Source organism: Typopeltis vanoorti, chromosome 1 (genome assembly GCF_054136105.1).
Source record: "Typopeltis vanoorti isolate ZY-2024b chromosome 1, IOZ_Tvanoo_1.0, whole genome shotgun sequence".
NCBI classification, from domain to species: domain Eukaryota; kingdom Metazoa; phylum Arthropoda; class Arachnida; order Uropygi; family Thelyphonidae; genus Typopeltis; species Typopeltis vanoorti.
Window position 1 is genome coordinate 59,111,877 of NC_143549.1, and position 17,163 is coordinate 59,129,039.

Below are 17,163 nucleotides of genomic sequence, written 5' to 3' on the forward strand. Positions count from 1 at the left end.
ATTCTGTGTATATTTAGAATGGGTTTGTTTTATTAATGCTTGAATTTTGTTTTCTTTTTATTTATATAAACATGAGGAAGGGGATGCTTAAGGGTCAAAGCTGTATAACTGAGAGGAGACCTCCACATAGCCTTTAAAGGAATGCGGAGAACCGACCAGGGCTTCTGACCTAATGCCCAATCCTCACCTTCTCATGGTGCACCCTGTTGGGTATCTACTTGGATACTGAACGAACAACAAGGATGGGCTGGCGATTTGTGATTTAGCCAACCAAATTGTATTCTTATTGGTTAAACCAATATAAAAAATAATGGTACATCATGACAAAATTTCATGCCAGCTGGGGCGTTGCCCGGTTAAACAAGGCCCCGGTTGTTTTTGCCAGGGAACCAGGGTGAACAGCAAAAAGTCAGCTACTGGAACAAATCTGAAAACAAACTCCAACTCAACATGACCAGAGTTTAAAGATCGGTACTATCAACGTAAGAAGCCTGAATGGCAAAGAAATGGAGCTAGCTGAGGAATTAGATAAGTACCAGATCAACATAATAGGGGTGACTGTGTTATTGTTGATAGTGATGTTTTCACCCTGGTGCAGGACACCAGAGTGTACAAAGGATTTGAAATTAGAAGTGATCACTGTTTAGTCTTGAGCAGGATAAAATTGAATTTCATATTGAAAAGAAGAACATGTAAGAAAGTTTTAAAGAGAATAAAAGTTGAGCAGCTCTCAGATGTGGACTGTAGACTAAAATACAGAAAGATTATTGAAGAAAAAATGAAAGAGTTTGAGACAGGAATCAAACCTTCGAGATTCAGTGGCAAACTCTGAAGAAAACATTGATTCTGCCAGAGAGGCATGTAAGGTGAGGTTGTCTGTAAGGATAAAAAAATCAGAACTCGTGGACACTGAAAGTTAGAGGCAGTGAAGGAAAAGAAGAAAGCATATCAAAAGTTCCTGTCAAATAAGTCAGCTTGTTCTCTTAGAGAATACAGAGACAAATGTAAGAATGCTAAAACTGTGTAAAACTAGCTAAACAAAAGTCATGGGAGGACTTTGGCAAGAATATAGAAAATAAATATCAAGAAGGTGACAAAATATTCTGGAGGTTAAGGGGATAAACATCCTTTGTTGTTATATAGCCAATAAGTGAAACTCAAGATCGAGAACTACGATCTTTGAGTTTCATGCCGAAAAACTATCGGTGAAGGCAATTCGAAGCAAAGGTGGAGCAAGCTCCCTCACTAAGCTCCACCTTTGCTTCAAATTGCCTTCGCCGATAGTTTTTCGGCATGAAACTCATAGATCGTAGTTCTCGATCTTGAGTTTCACTTACTGGCTATATAACAACAAAGGATGTTTATCCCCTTAATTTCTATAAAGTTGCTAGAAAACTAGCCATTTGGCTTTTTATTTTAGTTATTCTGGAGGTTACTGAAGAAGCTTAGGAATGGAGGAAAGAGTCCTGTAAAAGGAGTAAGAGATGATAAAGGTGACATGAAAATGGGAAAAAAAGATATCCTTCAAGTATGGAGTAATTACTTTGAAAAACTGCTAAATGAAACAAGCAGTGTGACAGCACAGTGGTAAAAAACACTGACCAGGCATGCAGTCAGGAATACATATCCATACTTGAAGTAGAAAAAGCCATCAAAGGCTTGAAATGTGGAAAGGCAGCAGGAGTAGATATTCGACCAGAAATGCTGAAGTATGGTGGTATAAGAGTCTTACAGTGGCTGCACTGCATAGTTCAGAAACCTGGACAGAGGGACGAATTCCCGATGATTGGAGTAGAGCTCTCATAGTACCCATATATAAAAAGGGAAATAAAACTGAATGTGAGAATTACAGAGGTATTTGCGTACTGAGTGTTCCTGGCAAGATCTATGCAAGTATACTTGAGAAACAGTTGAGAAGAACTGTCGAAGAAAAGCTTGGTGAAAAACAAGCTGGATTCAGGCCAAATAGAGGCTGTCAGGATCAGATCTTCGCTTGTCGAGAAAGCATGGGAATATAACAAAGATCTGTATTTAAGTTTTGTCGATCTGGAAAAGGCATATGACAAGGTGCCAAGAGAGAAGCTATTTAATACGCTACAGTTATATGGTGTCAATGGGGCATTATGTCAAGCAATACTTAGTCTTTATTTGAGTTGTAAGTCAGCAGTTAGAATTGAAGGAAGTACAGGAAGATGGTTTAATGTTAAATCTGGTGCGAGACAAGGATGTACATTATCCCTTCTGTTATTCATTATCTATATGGATCACATTATGAAGGAAAGTGGTATTAAACATGATATCAAAATTGGAGATGTTAATGTCAGCTCTTTGCTTTATGTGGATGATGTTATACTTCTAAATAAATCTGCTACAAGTCTGCAAGATTCTCTGACTGAATTGAATAGCTGTTGTAATAGATATGGTATGAAAGTGAGCAATAAAAAGACACAGACAATGAAAATAGGCAGAATCATTGAAAATGTCAACTGTGTTGTGAATGGAGAACCTGTGGAACAAATAAAACATTTCAGCTACTTAGGTACGATTTTTACTGAAGATGGTAAATTAAATATAGAAATGGACAACAGAATCAGTAAAGCTGGTATGGTGGGAAGTCAATTGAATAAATTCATATGGAATAAGAGAGAAATTAGAACACTAAATTAGCTGTATACAAGACAGTGTTCAAACCAGTTTTAACTTATGCATCTGAGAGCTGGGTCAGAAGTAAAACACTTGACCAAAGACTAGAGACCATGGATATGAGAGTCCTGAGAAAGATTATAGTCATGAACAGATGGCATCAATGTCAATATCATATTAAAAATGAGGATAATAGGAAAGAACTTGACATTGTCAGCATTCAGGAATGCGTTAGCAGAGCTAATCTCAAGTGGTATGGTCACTTAAACAGAATGGGCGAATAAAGATTAGCAAAGCGAGTGTTCCTTGCCAGGTTGGCAGCAAAACGATCCAGAGGAAGACCAAGATATAGGTGGATTGATACGGTACAAAGTGTCTTAGACGATAGAAATATAAGATCTGATAATGTTGGAGACTTGACAAGTAACAGACTGATTTGGAGGAAAATTGTAGATCGGAAGTTGGTAATAATGTAATTTTTTTCATGTAGTACTATCATATCCTGTACACCCTCTTGAGGGTACATGGCAGGAATTGGATGATGATGACATGAGGAATCCAGATACAGTTGAGTGAAATTGACACGGGTGTATATCTTACTCATCTTATAAACAATGTGGTGTATAGAAAAGTCATCATTAATATAAATAACCACTATTGAAGCTTAAATTAATTCTCTCGTTTATGATAAGGACAATTAAATCAAAAAATACTTTGTGCATAAAAATGATGTCTGTTATGAAAATTATAAGCAGCAGGCTAGAATAGTTGCAACTGTTGTGGAAAGCAAAGTCTGAGTATGAATCGAAACTGGCTCTGTGTGCTAAAGACAACCCACAAGAATTCTATTGATATGCTGCAAGTAAAAGAAAAAATGAATATAAAAGGATACTCTTCTCAATGCAGAAGGTGTGAGGGTTACAGATGCAGAAGAGGTTCTTCAACTAATCAGTGCCCATTTTGCTAAAAGCTATCAACCTGATGTATGTGACATTGAGCTCACTGCTACTTTTCACTGCATGAAGAAACTCAGGTGTATTAGAACGAGATATTAGAGCTCTTGTACAAACTGAATAAGAATTCAGTAATAGGGACTGATGGGATATCAGCTGCACGTGTGCTAAAACAGTGTTCAGCTGGATTGACTATTCCTTTGACTGGACTATTTAATATGAGTCTCAGAACAGGAAAGATTCCACAGGAATGGAAAAACTGCATGATAATTCCATTGCACAAGAGTGGTGCAAAGACTGATGTATCCAACTATTGACCAATTAGCATCGCATGAGTTGTGGTGAAGATTTTGGAAAAATTGGTTAGTGCTCGCATTCAGAAATGGGCTGACAGTGAATCTTTACTTTGCAATGAGCAACATGGGTTTACTAAGGGAAGGTCGTGTTTTAGAAACTTGCTCACATTCTATGATAATGTTACCATTGAACTAGACAAGGGGAATGGATATGCCATGATACTTTTGGATTTTGCTATGGCTTTTGACAGAATACAGCATGGTAGACTATTGCATAAATTGGAGAATATGGGTTTGGAGTATAGAATATTAGCATGGATAAGAGGATGGCTGACTGACAGATATCAAAAAGTGGTATACAGGGGATGTGAGTCTGCAAGATTTAAGGTGCCAGTAGTGTACCATAAGGATCAGTGCTTGGTCCACTGTTATTCAATCTTCACATTAATGATATTGGGTACTATTTGACAAATGACATACAGCTATTTACTGATGATGCGAAGATAGGTAGGATAATCAGGAATTCTGCTGATATGCAGTAATTGCAGAATGAGTTGAATAGACTGGAATCGTGGACATGGGAAAATGGATGTCAGTTCAATGTCAGTAAATGTAAAGTCATTCACTTGGGCATGATTAGATATCCCGTGTCATTATATTGGTGGGATTTTGGCTAGAAGAAACTGATGAGGCTAGAGATCTTGGAGTGTTAGTAGATAGGAAGTTGAAGTTCAGGGGCCATGTAGCAAAGATTGCAAATATAACTTAAAGATAATTTCAGTTCAGAAACGAACATTCACATGTAAAGATAAGGATGTTGTTTTGAGACTTACAAACTTCTGAAAGGGTAATACAAGATTTCAATTGATGGAAGGAGGGTGGGGAAAGGACAAGAGGGCATTCTTGAAAGCTGAGAATGAATGCTGCTAAGAAGGAGACGAGGGCTAGATTTTTCTCTCAAAGGATGGTGTGTGATTGGAGTGGATTGCCATTGGATGTTGTGAGTGCAAGCAGTGTGAATGAATTCAAGAATAAGTATGATAGCTGGTCCTTGTAGTATGTGGCCTTCCTCGATGAGTCCCCGACTCCCTGGTGGTCTCTCTTAATAATAATAAATGTATGGTTGGTTGGAGTTCATTAAGGAGTAATGAAATTGCATTTGTCATTATATGTTAAGGACTTATTTGTTGACGTTTTGTGTAGATTAGAAATCTAACACTTACCACGTGCAAATACATCATTTACTTATGATGCATTTGTAAAGATCAATAATTTCTTCGTTTCTTTTGTGATCAAATAGAGTATAACTTGCAGTTTTTCTCGTTCATTTCTGCTGTTATTAATCTTCCTTTGTCTTTTTGTTTTATTGTCCAGATTTCACTTCCATACAATAAGACTGGTAGTGTATTGTATACTTATAGTCTGGTTTGTTTTTGAACTAGGTTTGGTTTAAATATAGTGTTAATTACACCAGTTATTTTTAAATATTTTGCAATTTTTACGTTTATATCTTATTCATTTTCATATGTGATCATACATCCTAAGTAGTTAAATGAATTCACCCATTCTAAGATCTTGTTATCTATTACTATCTTAGTTCTTGTTGGATCTTCCTTTAAAGGCTATAGTTTTTGATTTTTCTGTTGATATTATCATATCATAATCTTTGGCTATCTCATTTAGATCTAAAATAGTTTTCTGTAAGTTATCTTCAGAATTTGTAATTATTATTTGGTCATCGGCAAAAAGGAGTGTGTTTAAGTTCACAGTAGGAGAAAGTTTAATAACTTGATGGAAATTTTTATTCTATTTTATTATTTCATTTAGGTAAATATTGAAACAGTTGCTGTGAGGGGACATCCCTGTCGGACCCCTTGATTTATCTCTCACGTATATGATAGCTCATGATTTAATCTTATTTGTATTTGATTATTTTCATATATACTTATGATAGCTTTTAGGATATTATTTGGTATTTGTCTTTCTTTTAATATGTTAAATAAAATGCTTCTTTTAACTTTGTCAAATGCTTTTTCAAAGTTAATAAATGCAATATGTGTTTCTAAATTGTATTCTCTTCTTTTCTCTATTATTAATTTTAGGCAAAAGGCCGGGTCTATACATGATCGTCCTTTTCTAAATCCATTTGATGTATGTATAATATTTAATGAAATTGAGAGCTGTAGATAGGTTTTTATATCATCACCATGAATGGTAAAGAAAAGTATTGAATAAAAAAGTTACATATGAATAGTTCAAAATGTGTTGTGACCTTGAGTGTAACATTTGATTTTATTTTGAAATATATTTTCAGCATGGGCTTACTTAATGGTAAGTTCATAATGAAGTTTTTTAATTTAGTAACATCTCATGTGCCTTTGATATGCTTCTAAATAATTCATAGTTATTAAATTTTCTTTATTTGACAGCTGATGAGTTTTCAGCCATCTTCTTGATAGATAGTGGTGCTTCAGTTAACATTGCTTTACCACTGCAGAAAGAAACACCTCTTCATTTGGTAGCTAATTTTAATTTCAAAGAATCAAACAAATTCCAGTTAGAAAGTATGGCAAAAGTTGCTGCTAAATTGTTGCAACATGGTGCAAATCCCAATTTGCAAGATAATAATGGAAAGTAAGTATTTTATTATTGTTTAACTTCATCAAATTAAGAGATATTGAATAGGTTTTTACTTTTTTTATGCTTGCCTTCTTTCCCTTAACTAGTACATTATGCTAGTGATTTGTATGTCACCCTGACACCAACTAACTGAATTACAAATCTTTGGTGTTGCATAGTTCTGTAATTGGATATCACAAGACCACTGGTCAAGATTCATTTTGTGACTTAAAGTGTTTTGTTGTTTGGTGAGTAAACATGTTAAAAAAAAATCTGATAAATTGAATGTCTCCCTTTTTTAACAGTTTGTTTTTAATATCTGATTCTCTATTAGAAACCTTATTGCTCCAATTAAGTTATATTATTCATTATAAAATATTAATGCTAGAAACACTTCAGTTTATTTTTCTTGTAAAATTTTTGGCTAAGTTTCATAGCCATTGTCAATACAGTTATTTGAAAACTCAAAGAACGGTTTAATTTAAAGCACATGATATGTGCAACATCGGCTGGAAGAGAATAACTCCGTCTACATTAATAGATAATCAAAATAATTACAATAAATTGATTTTTTAATTAATTTTTAAATTATAAACAATATTTAATTACAATTATGAAACCCATGAATGGAGAGTATTGGTTATATGACTTCCCAAAATCGAGAAAGTTTTAGGCCAGGGTTTCTCAAACTTTTTCTACAATGGAACACTTCATAAATCCTGAAATGTTCACGGAACACCTTGGTTATTTTGTAATGTATTAATTAATAATTAATTGGTGATTTAGCTTATTTTATTGTTAATTAATAATTAATTAAACCATCATTAAATTAATTTGTGCTGATTTTCATTGACATATCCCATTCTGATCACCAAAAATTTATAATATAAGTACTTACGAGTGAATGCAGACTTTTTCTCCGGTGTGCTGATTTTGTAGGGTAGGTAAATATAAATAAAATAAATTAATAAATCTAAGCGTTAAGAAAAAACAATCATTTATTGTCAAATGTTAATTATTAAAAACAAAACACATAAAAATAGTAAAACGTATATTGCAAATTAAGTTATTAATGACTGATGTTTTTGGGTATTTGAATTATAAATTCTTTTGATATCAGGGACAATATTCAACTTCCTATGAAAAGATGCTATTTTATCTCTTGAATTAAAAATTGTAATATTCTTTCCTTGTAATGATAAGTTAATTTCATTGTACTTTGTAAAAATATCTGCCAGATACTCAAGACTCATCAACCATGAAGAATTTCTTAATAATTCAATAAAATTTTGTCCTAAATTATGTGACATCAAGAAGACCATTAACTCACTACGAAGTTCAAAAAGCCTTAATAATGCTTTTCCTCTGGATAGCCATCTCACTTCAGTATGTAATAAAAGTGTGAATGTGCACTACCCATTTCATCGCACAAAATTTTAAATAATCTGGATTGAAGTGGTGGAGATTTTACATAGTTGATCATTTTTACGGCTTCATCCAAAATAGTTTTTAAATATATAGGAATTCTTTTTGTTACTAGTGCTTGTCTATGCAAAACACAATGACTTTTGGTGGCTCTTGTAGCTACTTGCAGGATACGTGTTACAACTTCCTTCATCTTTCCTGCCATTGCTTGAGCACCATCTGTACAAATATCAAGACACTTCTCCCAACCGATTTCCTGTTTTGTAATATAATTATTAATACAGTTGAATATATCTTCTCTGGTAGTTTTTTTTTTGTAGATGTTTGCACATGAGTAAATCTTCTTCAATACTTTTATCAAATATGTAACGAACAAACACTAGTAATACAGCGAGTCCTGTGACATCTTTAGATTCATCCATTTGCAATGAATATTCACTGCAAAGTCTAAGTCGATGAATTAGCTCTTTTTCTATGTCAGCAGAAAGATCTTTGATGCAGCGTGAAACAGTAGCATTTGATAAGTGTACTGCATCTATTTTTTTAGCAGCCTACTCGTTTAACATGCACGATACAATGCCTTTCACACAAGGCTTAATGAGTGTCTCACCAATTGCATGAGCTTCACCATGAAGTGCAATGCAGTAACTCAAGCGAAAAGATGCCTCTGTTGCATTTTCAGTTGTAGCAATTGTAGCCATTTGAAGTTTAGATTTTTCTAGTGAGTCACGTTGTCTCTTAAAAAAATGTATATCTTTTCTTTTGTAATCAGTGTGTTTCATTTCGAAGTGCTTACGAAGTTTACCTGGAGCCAAAGAACTGTTTACTAGTATTTTATTACATAAAACACACGTTGCATCAGGAGCATATGTATTGCCAATACACATAAATCCATAATTTAAATAACTTTCATGGTACTTCCGTTTTGGTCTGTTCTTAGATTACTCTTGTTCTTTAATATTAGCTTTTGAAGAAACCACAGTTTGCAATTCCATATCTTCTCCAATCATACGTGTACGTGTGTCAGCAGAAGTACTTGCTCCTCCTTGTGTTAAAGTTCCTGTCTTTAAACAAGTATCCATGGGTATTTTTTCAATAATATTCAAATTCCAATATTTGTCAGAGCTATAATAAAAACAAATAGAATTGTGTTGTAAAGGTAACTTTAGTATGAAAAACAATAAGATTATAAATAAGAAATGTCAAATAATATAAAAGTAAATTAATAATGCAAAATAGTAAAAAAAAAAGAGACTGCAACATACGAAAGTAAATATGAATTGTAATAATACTTGTAAGAAAAGTACTAAATTATATCAAATAAATAAAAGCAATTGTAATAAGAATGATTTGATAAAATGTTCAGTAATAAAAATTAAACAGTTCAAAATAAATCAGATATTAATTATAAAATTAGTTAAAAGAGTAAGAATTATTTTTTTAAAAAGCGCTTCGCCTTCTGATATACAGGAATAAAAAGGCGTTAGCTGATTTCTTTTTTTCCGAGGGTCCGGTCCAAACAAATTTACTTGTAAATACTTTCCAAAATTTTTTAAAGTTCATACATTAACATAAGTATTAATAATTAATCATGGCATAATCATAAAGAGTATTAGTACACCTATGTACAGGGTGTGGCATGTTGACAAATATAAATTACATTTAAATTAGTTATCAATCACTGGACAAATGAAATCTTGTAGCATGTTGTAGTTTCTTCAGGCAAACATCATTAAATTAATTTGTGCTGATTTTCATTGACATATCCTATTCTGATCACCAAATATATTTATAATATTATAAGTACTTACGAGTGAGTGCAGACTTTTTCTCCTGTGTGCTGGTAGTTTTCCCCTCCTTTTGTAAATCCTGGAGATCTTCGTAGGCTTGAGGTGGATGACTCACTGTCTGCTCCGTCATAAACACCTTCAATAAGAGATTTCTTAATACCAAAATTAAACAAAGTGCCTTGTCTCTTATTCATAGTAGATTTTAACTCTGTATTCCTATTACTTTAAAAAAAATCATGGCACTCCAGTTTCAGAATAAGCACTTGCACACTGCAATACGAACTTGCGAAGAAAGTATTCAATAGTAATAGATTTGAGAAACCAGATACAGACTACCTTCATCTTCAATTTCAGTGGAAAAATTTTCTTTATACTTCCTTGCTGATTGGTCACTAACATTTGCAACACAGATGTTATTTCTTTCAGTTTTGAGAACACGCCGCCCATTGCTGTAATTGGCTTGCAGGCAATTTTTGTGATCGGTCATAAACGGCGGTATTCTCTTTCCTGATTGTTGAAAGATTTCAATGTGTGAAAATTAACGATAATTCATGAATATTTCCATGTTTAAAAATATGCTGCTTGGTCACTGATATTTGCTACACAGATGTCATTTCCTTCAGTTTTGAGAACGGAGGATATGACACCAATTGTTGTAATGGGCTTGCAGGCAATTTTTATGATCCATCATAAACAGCAGCATTCCCTTTCCCAAATGTTGAAAGGTTTCGATGTGTGAAAATTAACGATACACAGATGTTATTAGGTGTTCTGGGTCTGAGCTTTTCGACATATTCACAAATATTATTCTCCTCAGAATATTTTTACTATAAAATATTTATTCATGAAAAATGCTTAGAAAACTAAAATGACAAATTCCAGAACTTCTCGCGGAACACCTATTCACCTTCTGCAGAACACAGTTTGAGAAACCCTGTTTTAGGCAATCATTTTTGTTTTGTTTCAGGTTGTGAACGTGTGGTTTGCAGCTTTCTTTATCTTTCTAGAAAAGAGTAACTTTTGTGTAACACTTAGTTTTGTTAAACTGAATTCTGTTTTGTAGATAAAGCTTGGTTTGCTAAACCTGATTTGTTGGGTTTATTAAGAGAAATGTATTCCTGATATTCTTCCAAACGAATTTGTGCAGATTGACCAGTTTGTCCCTAATAACATAAGCCCCAAGAGCAAGGAATTCTATTAACTCCAGGATAAGATAGAGGAGAATATTTGTCTTTTGGTGAGATAACGAATGTATTAAGTTTGCAAATTGGATGGAAAGCAACTTGTACATTAATCTGAGGTAATCTTGCTGTTTTTTTCAGAGTCCCTTAACATATGGAATACAAATTCTGGTAATTTCTTCTTGAGAAGGGTTAGGATGATGGTCATAATTCTTGATTATTTTTTCGATACTTTTTGCAGTATAACCATTTGCACACGGTAGTTCTGATAATAAACAGTTCTTTTTGTAAAAGAGAATTTGTAGGACAAATTTTATGAGCTCTGTCAACTAAGGATTTGATTATACCATATTTCTGACAAGGGTGATGATGAGAGTTATAATCAGTTTATTTACCAGTGAGTTGGTTTTCTATATATTGAGAACTGTAAACTGTCATTTGGTTGACTTAGAATGAGAACATCCAGAAAACGAAGACAATTGTTGTCTTCTACTTCTAGGGTAAATTTGATTCTTGGGTTAATTGAATTAATGTTTCTAAGAAATTCATGAAGATCTGACAAAGAGGACTTCCATACATCAATGAACATTTAACTTCTTTATTTGTTTCTTCATCGCCAGTCTTCTACTGCACAAGTAGAAGACTTAGTTATTCTTATCATGAATTACAACTGCTCGATCTTTGTAGACTTTAGTAATAATTAGATTTTTATTATGTTTTAGAAAAGATAAGCTTGAAATTCTTTTCCAGACAGATTACATTATTATTATTATTATTATTATTATTATTGTTCTGGGAAACTCCAAGGAGTCGACAGACTCATCGAGGGAGGCCCTAATATCATGTCAAGAACAACTATTCAACATTCACACAGTATCTATCATACCTTGCCTTGAACTCATTCACGGTCGTAGCACCCACAACAGACTCTGGAAGCTTATTCCACTCATTTACCACTCTCCAAGTAAAGAACCTAGCTCTAACACCCTTGTCAACCACGCTCTTGCCCAGCTTCCATGCATGGCCCCTAGTCCTCCCACCACCAGTCATATTTTCAAAAATATCTTCTGGATCAATCTTATAAAAACCCTTCAGTAGTTTGAATGTCTCAATCATATCACCCCTCCTTTGCCTATCGTCCAATTTCTGCAACCCACAAATCTTCAACCTATTCTCATAAGGTTCATTCCACAGACCTGCTATCATCTTGGTCACTCGTCTCTGGACCCTCTCCACTTCATCCCCATCACGAAGAAACCCTGGTGCCCATAGCTGGGCACAGAAGTCCAGATGGGGTCTTATCAAGGCTCGATACAGAGGAACAACAACTTGTTCGTCTCTGCATGTTAAAGTATTTTTCAGAAGCCAAGTGATTTGGTGAGCTGTTTTAGTTACTTTTGCAATGTGCCCCCTAAACTTCAACTCTTCAACGCCCCCTAATCCTCAATCCACCAACACTCCCAAATCCCTGGCGTCATCAATCTCCTGGAGTATGATTCCACCAATGCGATATACTGCTGCTATTCTTTTCACCCCAAAGTGCATAACCTTACACTTTGCCACATTAAATTCACATCCATTTTTCCTAGCCCAGTCCTCCAAACTATCCAAATCATCCTGTAAAATTTTGACATCTTGTGCACTCACAATTGCTCTACCCAACTTTGCATCATCAGCAAACAAGTGAACACTTCCTCTCAGATCCTTTCCAATATCATTGATGAACAAATTGAAAAGCAGTGGTCCAAGAACAGAGCCCTGTGGCACTCCACTAGTCACAAGACGTCTTTTAGACTCCACTCCTGAATAAACCACTCTTTGATATCTCTCCTTCAACCACCCTCTTATCCATCTCACCAACCCTATATCTATACCCATCTGCTCCAGTTTACTGATTAGGGTTCCATGTGGTATCCTATCAAAGGCCTTGGCAAGGTCCAGTAGTATCACTGTAAACCCATTACCCCTATCCAGTTCAGCCGTCACTGTGTTATAAAACGTGAGCAAGTTACTGAGGCATGATCTACCCTTCACAAAACCATGTTGTCCCCCATACAATATCTCATTTTCATCTATCCAATCCTGTATTCTTTTCTTGACTAATTTCTCTAAGACCTTGACAATGATTCCTGATATGCTAATCGGTCGGTAATTTACAACAGCAGTCTTGGAACCACCTTTATGCAGCGGAACTATTTTCCCCTCTTTCCACCCGCTCGGGACTAACCCAGACCCGAGACTCAAATTAAACAAAATGGTCAAGGGTACTGACAATTCTTTAGCTGCTTCTCGTACAACACGAGCTGGTATACCATCCAATCCCACAGATGTATTGACATTGAGGTTATGCAATAGACTACTCATCTCCACTTCATTAACCACAATTCCCGTATAATCTACTGGTTTATTCGTTTCTGCAATGTCACCACCTGGATGATATACTTTTGCAAAGTGCTCACTCAGTAACTCAACTATCTCAACTGATTCAGTTACCTCCCTACCATCAGCATTCTTTAAAATCAATCTGCCATGTACATTTTTCCTTTTACTTGCTACATATCTAAAAAACTGTTTAGGATTCTCTTTAGCCTGCATGGCCAATGTTCTTTCGTAATCCTTTTTTGCTTTTCTTACCACACTCGTCACCCTTCTGGCCTGCGCTTTATACCGTTCATGTGCCTGCTGGTCACCCTTCTCCTTAAATTCCCTCCATAGTTGTTTCTTTTTTTGCAACTCAAGCTTAATGGTGTTATTCATCCATTTAACCCCTACTTGATTTATTATTTGGACTCTAGGTATACAGTCAGCCATTGCTTCATGCAAGCACTTCTTAACTACCTCCCATGCACTATCAACTTCTAGTCCTTGCAGTTGTACATGCCATGGCACTGAACCAATCAAACTCCTAAGCATGTCATACTTTCCAGCCCGATAATTCCACATGTACCCTGGTGGCAATGTGGTCATATTTGTTACAGCCAAATCCTCAGATGTAATTACTAGGTCAAGCACTCTCTGACCCCTAGTATTTTCAAGAGGTATTGATTTAAATAAAATATACACTGCTTGAAATCTAATTTTGCTTGCTAAATTATATGAACAGTTACGAAGGCCTTTATCTAAATTATACATGAAGTCCATGATTAGAATGGGGTTTGGTGCTACTGTCTAGTCTAATCCTTTGGATAATACCAATATTTTGTCATTAGATAAAGGACAGCATGAAATATTGATGAGAGTTTTTGAAGAGTCAAACTGTTATTAATACATGAATTTTTCTTATTCAATAGACTGGTCAAACTTTTGAATGCACTTATGACATTAACGTCATAAGTGCATTGCTTTAATGCACTTGTTTGTTGTCTGATCTCAGTTTCTTCTTAATTAGTAGCTGAATACTTGACATATTCTTAGGAACGTGTCAAATAGTTTCAGCCACTATTTAAGGAATCTAGAAGTAATTTGAAATTAAACTAATTCATAATGACTCAAAGCATAAGGGATTGAAATCAAGACCAATCGAAGCATATAGAATAAACTTGGATATCTCTGCTCTTACATCAGTCTTTCTTTCATTAAAAGAAGTGAGATTTAATCATTTCCTTTAATCTTACATGGCTAAATCCTTAGCAGTGAATGGATTGTTTTACTAAATTTGTCTGGAATAGACTATTAGTAACCAATTTTTGTATTTTGTTTAAAAAAATTAATCAATTAATTGTAATATTAATTGATTATAATTGTAATATTTGTCAGTGCACATACGCAACCTTCTTAGCTTTATTCAGCTTCATTTATTTTACATTTCAGTACTGCTTTGCATCGAGCTATTTTGGCTGAAAATGAATCTGTTTTTAATATTCTTTTGGAAGCTGAGGATCTTAATCTAGAGTTACAGAATGCTGAAGGCCATACCATCTTGGGGTTAGCCCTTCAAGTTGGTAAGAACTATGATGATGATAGTTTTGCAGCACATCTTGTAAAAAGAGGAAGCTGCTTAAATGCCCTTAATCCTTTAAATGGTAAGTTTCAATATCTGAATATAACAAAGCATTATCTGTCTTAATTTTATTATGTCATACAGGAGAACAAATTTGGGTTTTCTTTCATGGTAATGAATATTCTACTTAAAAAGTTAATCTAAATAAAATAGATTTTGTTGAGTTCAGCTAGATTTCATAACCTGGTTGGTCATATTATGAAATAAATTCTTTTAATTAAAGAAATTGGCCACCATGTAAAATTTTTATCAAAAAATTCTCATGTAGTGCATACACAAATATGCATTACTTGTTTGTTAGTACATTCTAGAACAGGCACTGCATATGGGTAATTTGGACTATTTCTCCAATTCACTTAGTGGCTTTGAGATGTGTGAACAGTACTGAATATTCATTGAACAGAAGCAAAATAAACATCCAAATATATTTTAGAAACTAGAAACGTATGGCTCTAAGTTTGAATGCGAGAATATTATTTTTTTTTTTTATTTTTTATCTTGAGTAAGGTGATGCAATATCAGAATGATCTTGCTGTTATATCTATGTGAATATCATGTTGAACTCAACAGTGTTTTCTCCTTGCTTAAAGCAGCTTTAAGGGTAGAGTATGACAAGAAGGAACTTGATCTGGACTTTATAATATTTTATATTATAAAGACATATTCCTAGTCACAACCTTTGAAAGAAAGTTCTAGTCATTAGGAACTTGCTCCCTGAAAATTGCAGCAAACATTCACATGATTTTTTTAATTTTTATTTTTTTAATCCTATGTGAGCAATTGAGGCACAGATTTAGCAGACACACATTTCATTTGTAAATCCTCTGTTAAAATTCACTGGCATGAACTCCATGAGAAATTCGTCTCTTCAGAATCTTGCTCTGTGGTCTTTTGACGATCTTCATTGATTGCCTAGCTAATCTTTTTGCAAAGGTTAACCAGATTGTGATTGGTCTTCAACTGACATGTCCTCAATTTTGAAATTGGAAAACTACTCGCAGACCTGCATTTTATCGAAAGCATTGTCCTTAACCTTCCTACTGGCTGAGGTGGATGAAATATCCAGACCACATAGCATTTTGCATGGATCAAAAACTTCATCGGCATTCTACTTTTTATCATGCCATTACCTCCCTCCGCTGTTAATCCCTTTACGGCTATTTTAGAGCCATTAGTGGATTAACTGTCAGTGAGTGACTTATGTGTCACCTGTCTTTACGTGTACTGGTTTTACTTGGAATTTACTTTACTGTTTTAAGACATTTGACCTTTTTTTGCCTCACAAATGATTTATTGTGTCTCCCAAAAACTGAAACAAATTTCACATATGCAAAAATAATCAATCCTGAAATGACCACTGATTAGCTTTGCAATTAATATATTTAGTAATAATAAATTTGCTGTATTTTATTATTATTATCTAAGACCTTCAGGGAGTCAAGGACTCATCGAGGAAGGCTGTAAATTATCCAACCCAGCTATCGTACCTACCCTTGAATTCATTCACACTAGATGCACTCACTACCCGTAAGGGCAAATTATTCCACTCACTCACTGCTCTCTAGGAGAAAAACCTAGCTCTTACCCCTTTCTTGACTGCAAATAAATTTCACTTCCATGGATGCCCCCCATGTTCTCTCCCCATCTTCCATATAACGAAAAATTTCATCAGTTGAAATGCTATAACACCCATTCCAAAGTTTATAGACCTCTATCATATCATCCCCTCTTTCTCCTGTTAACCAGAGTCTGGAATCCACATACTCACAATCTGTCCTCATACTCTAAATCCCATAATATGGATATAATCTTTGTAACTCTTCTTTGCACCCTTTCCATTAGAACCTGGGAGACCAAATCTGCGCACACTAATCCAAGTGTGGTCTTATCAAAGCCTTATAAAGAGGTAAAATGACTTCCTTATCCTTACATGTCAAGGTTCACTTTAACATACCAGTTATCCTCTGAGTTGTATTTGCAACTTTTGTTATGTGATCTTTGAACTTTAAATTCTTATCTATCAATACATCAAGATCCCTTGCCTCTTCAGTTTCTTGTAGCATAACCCCACTAATATAATATGCCGTTGGAACTCTAATCACGCCAAAGTGCATAACTTTACACTTACTAACATTAAACTGATAGCCATTTTCGTTTGTCCAGATTTCCAGTCTATTCAAATCATTTTGTAATTGCTGAATATTAGTAGCATCCCTGATTGCCCTGTCTATCTTTGCATCATAAGCAAACAATTGC

General features: G+C 34.5%; 1 protein-coding gene across 1 annotated transcript in view; it reads left to right on the forward strand.

Moving 5' to 3' along the window:
• LOC150110021 (ankyrin repeat and FYVE domain-containing protein 1) overlaps nt 1-17,163 on the forward strand; it is a 532,825-nt gene that overhangs the window by 198,462 nt on the left and 317,200 nt on the right. The window contains 2 exon segments of the mRNA XM_090395273.1: nt 6,322-6,526; nt 14,718-14,929. Of these exon segments, the coding sequence (XP_090251399.1) occupies nt 6,322-6,526; nt 14,718-14,929 (417 nt within the window).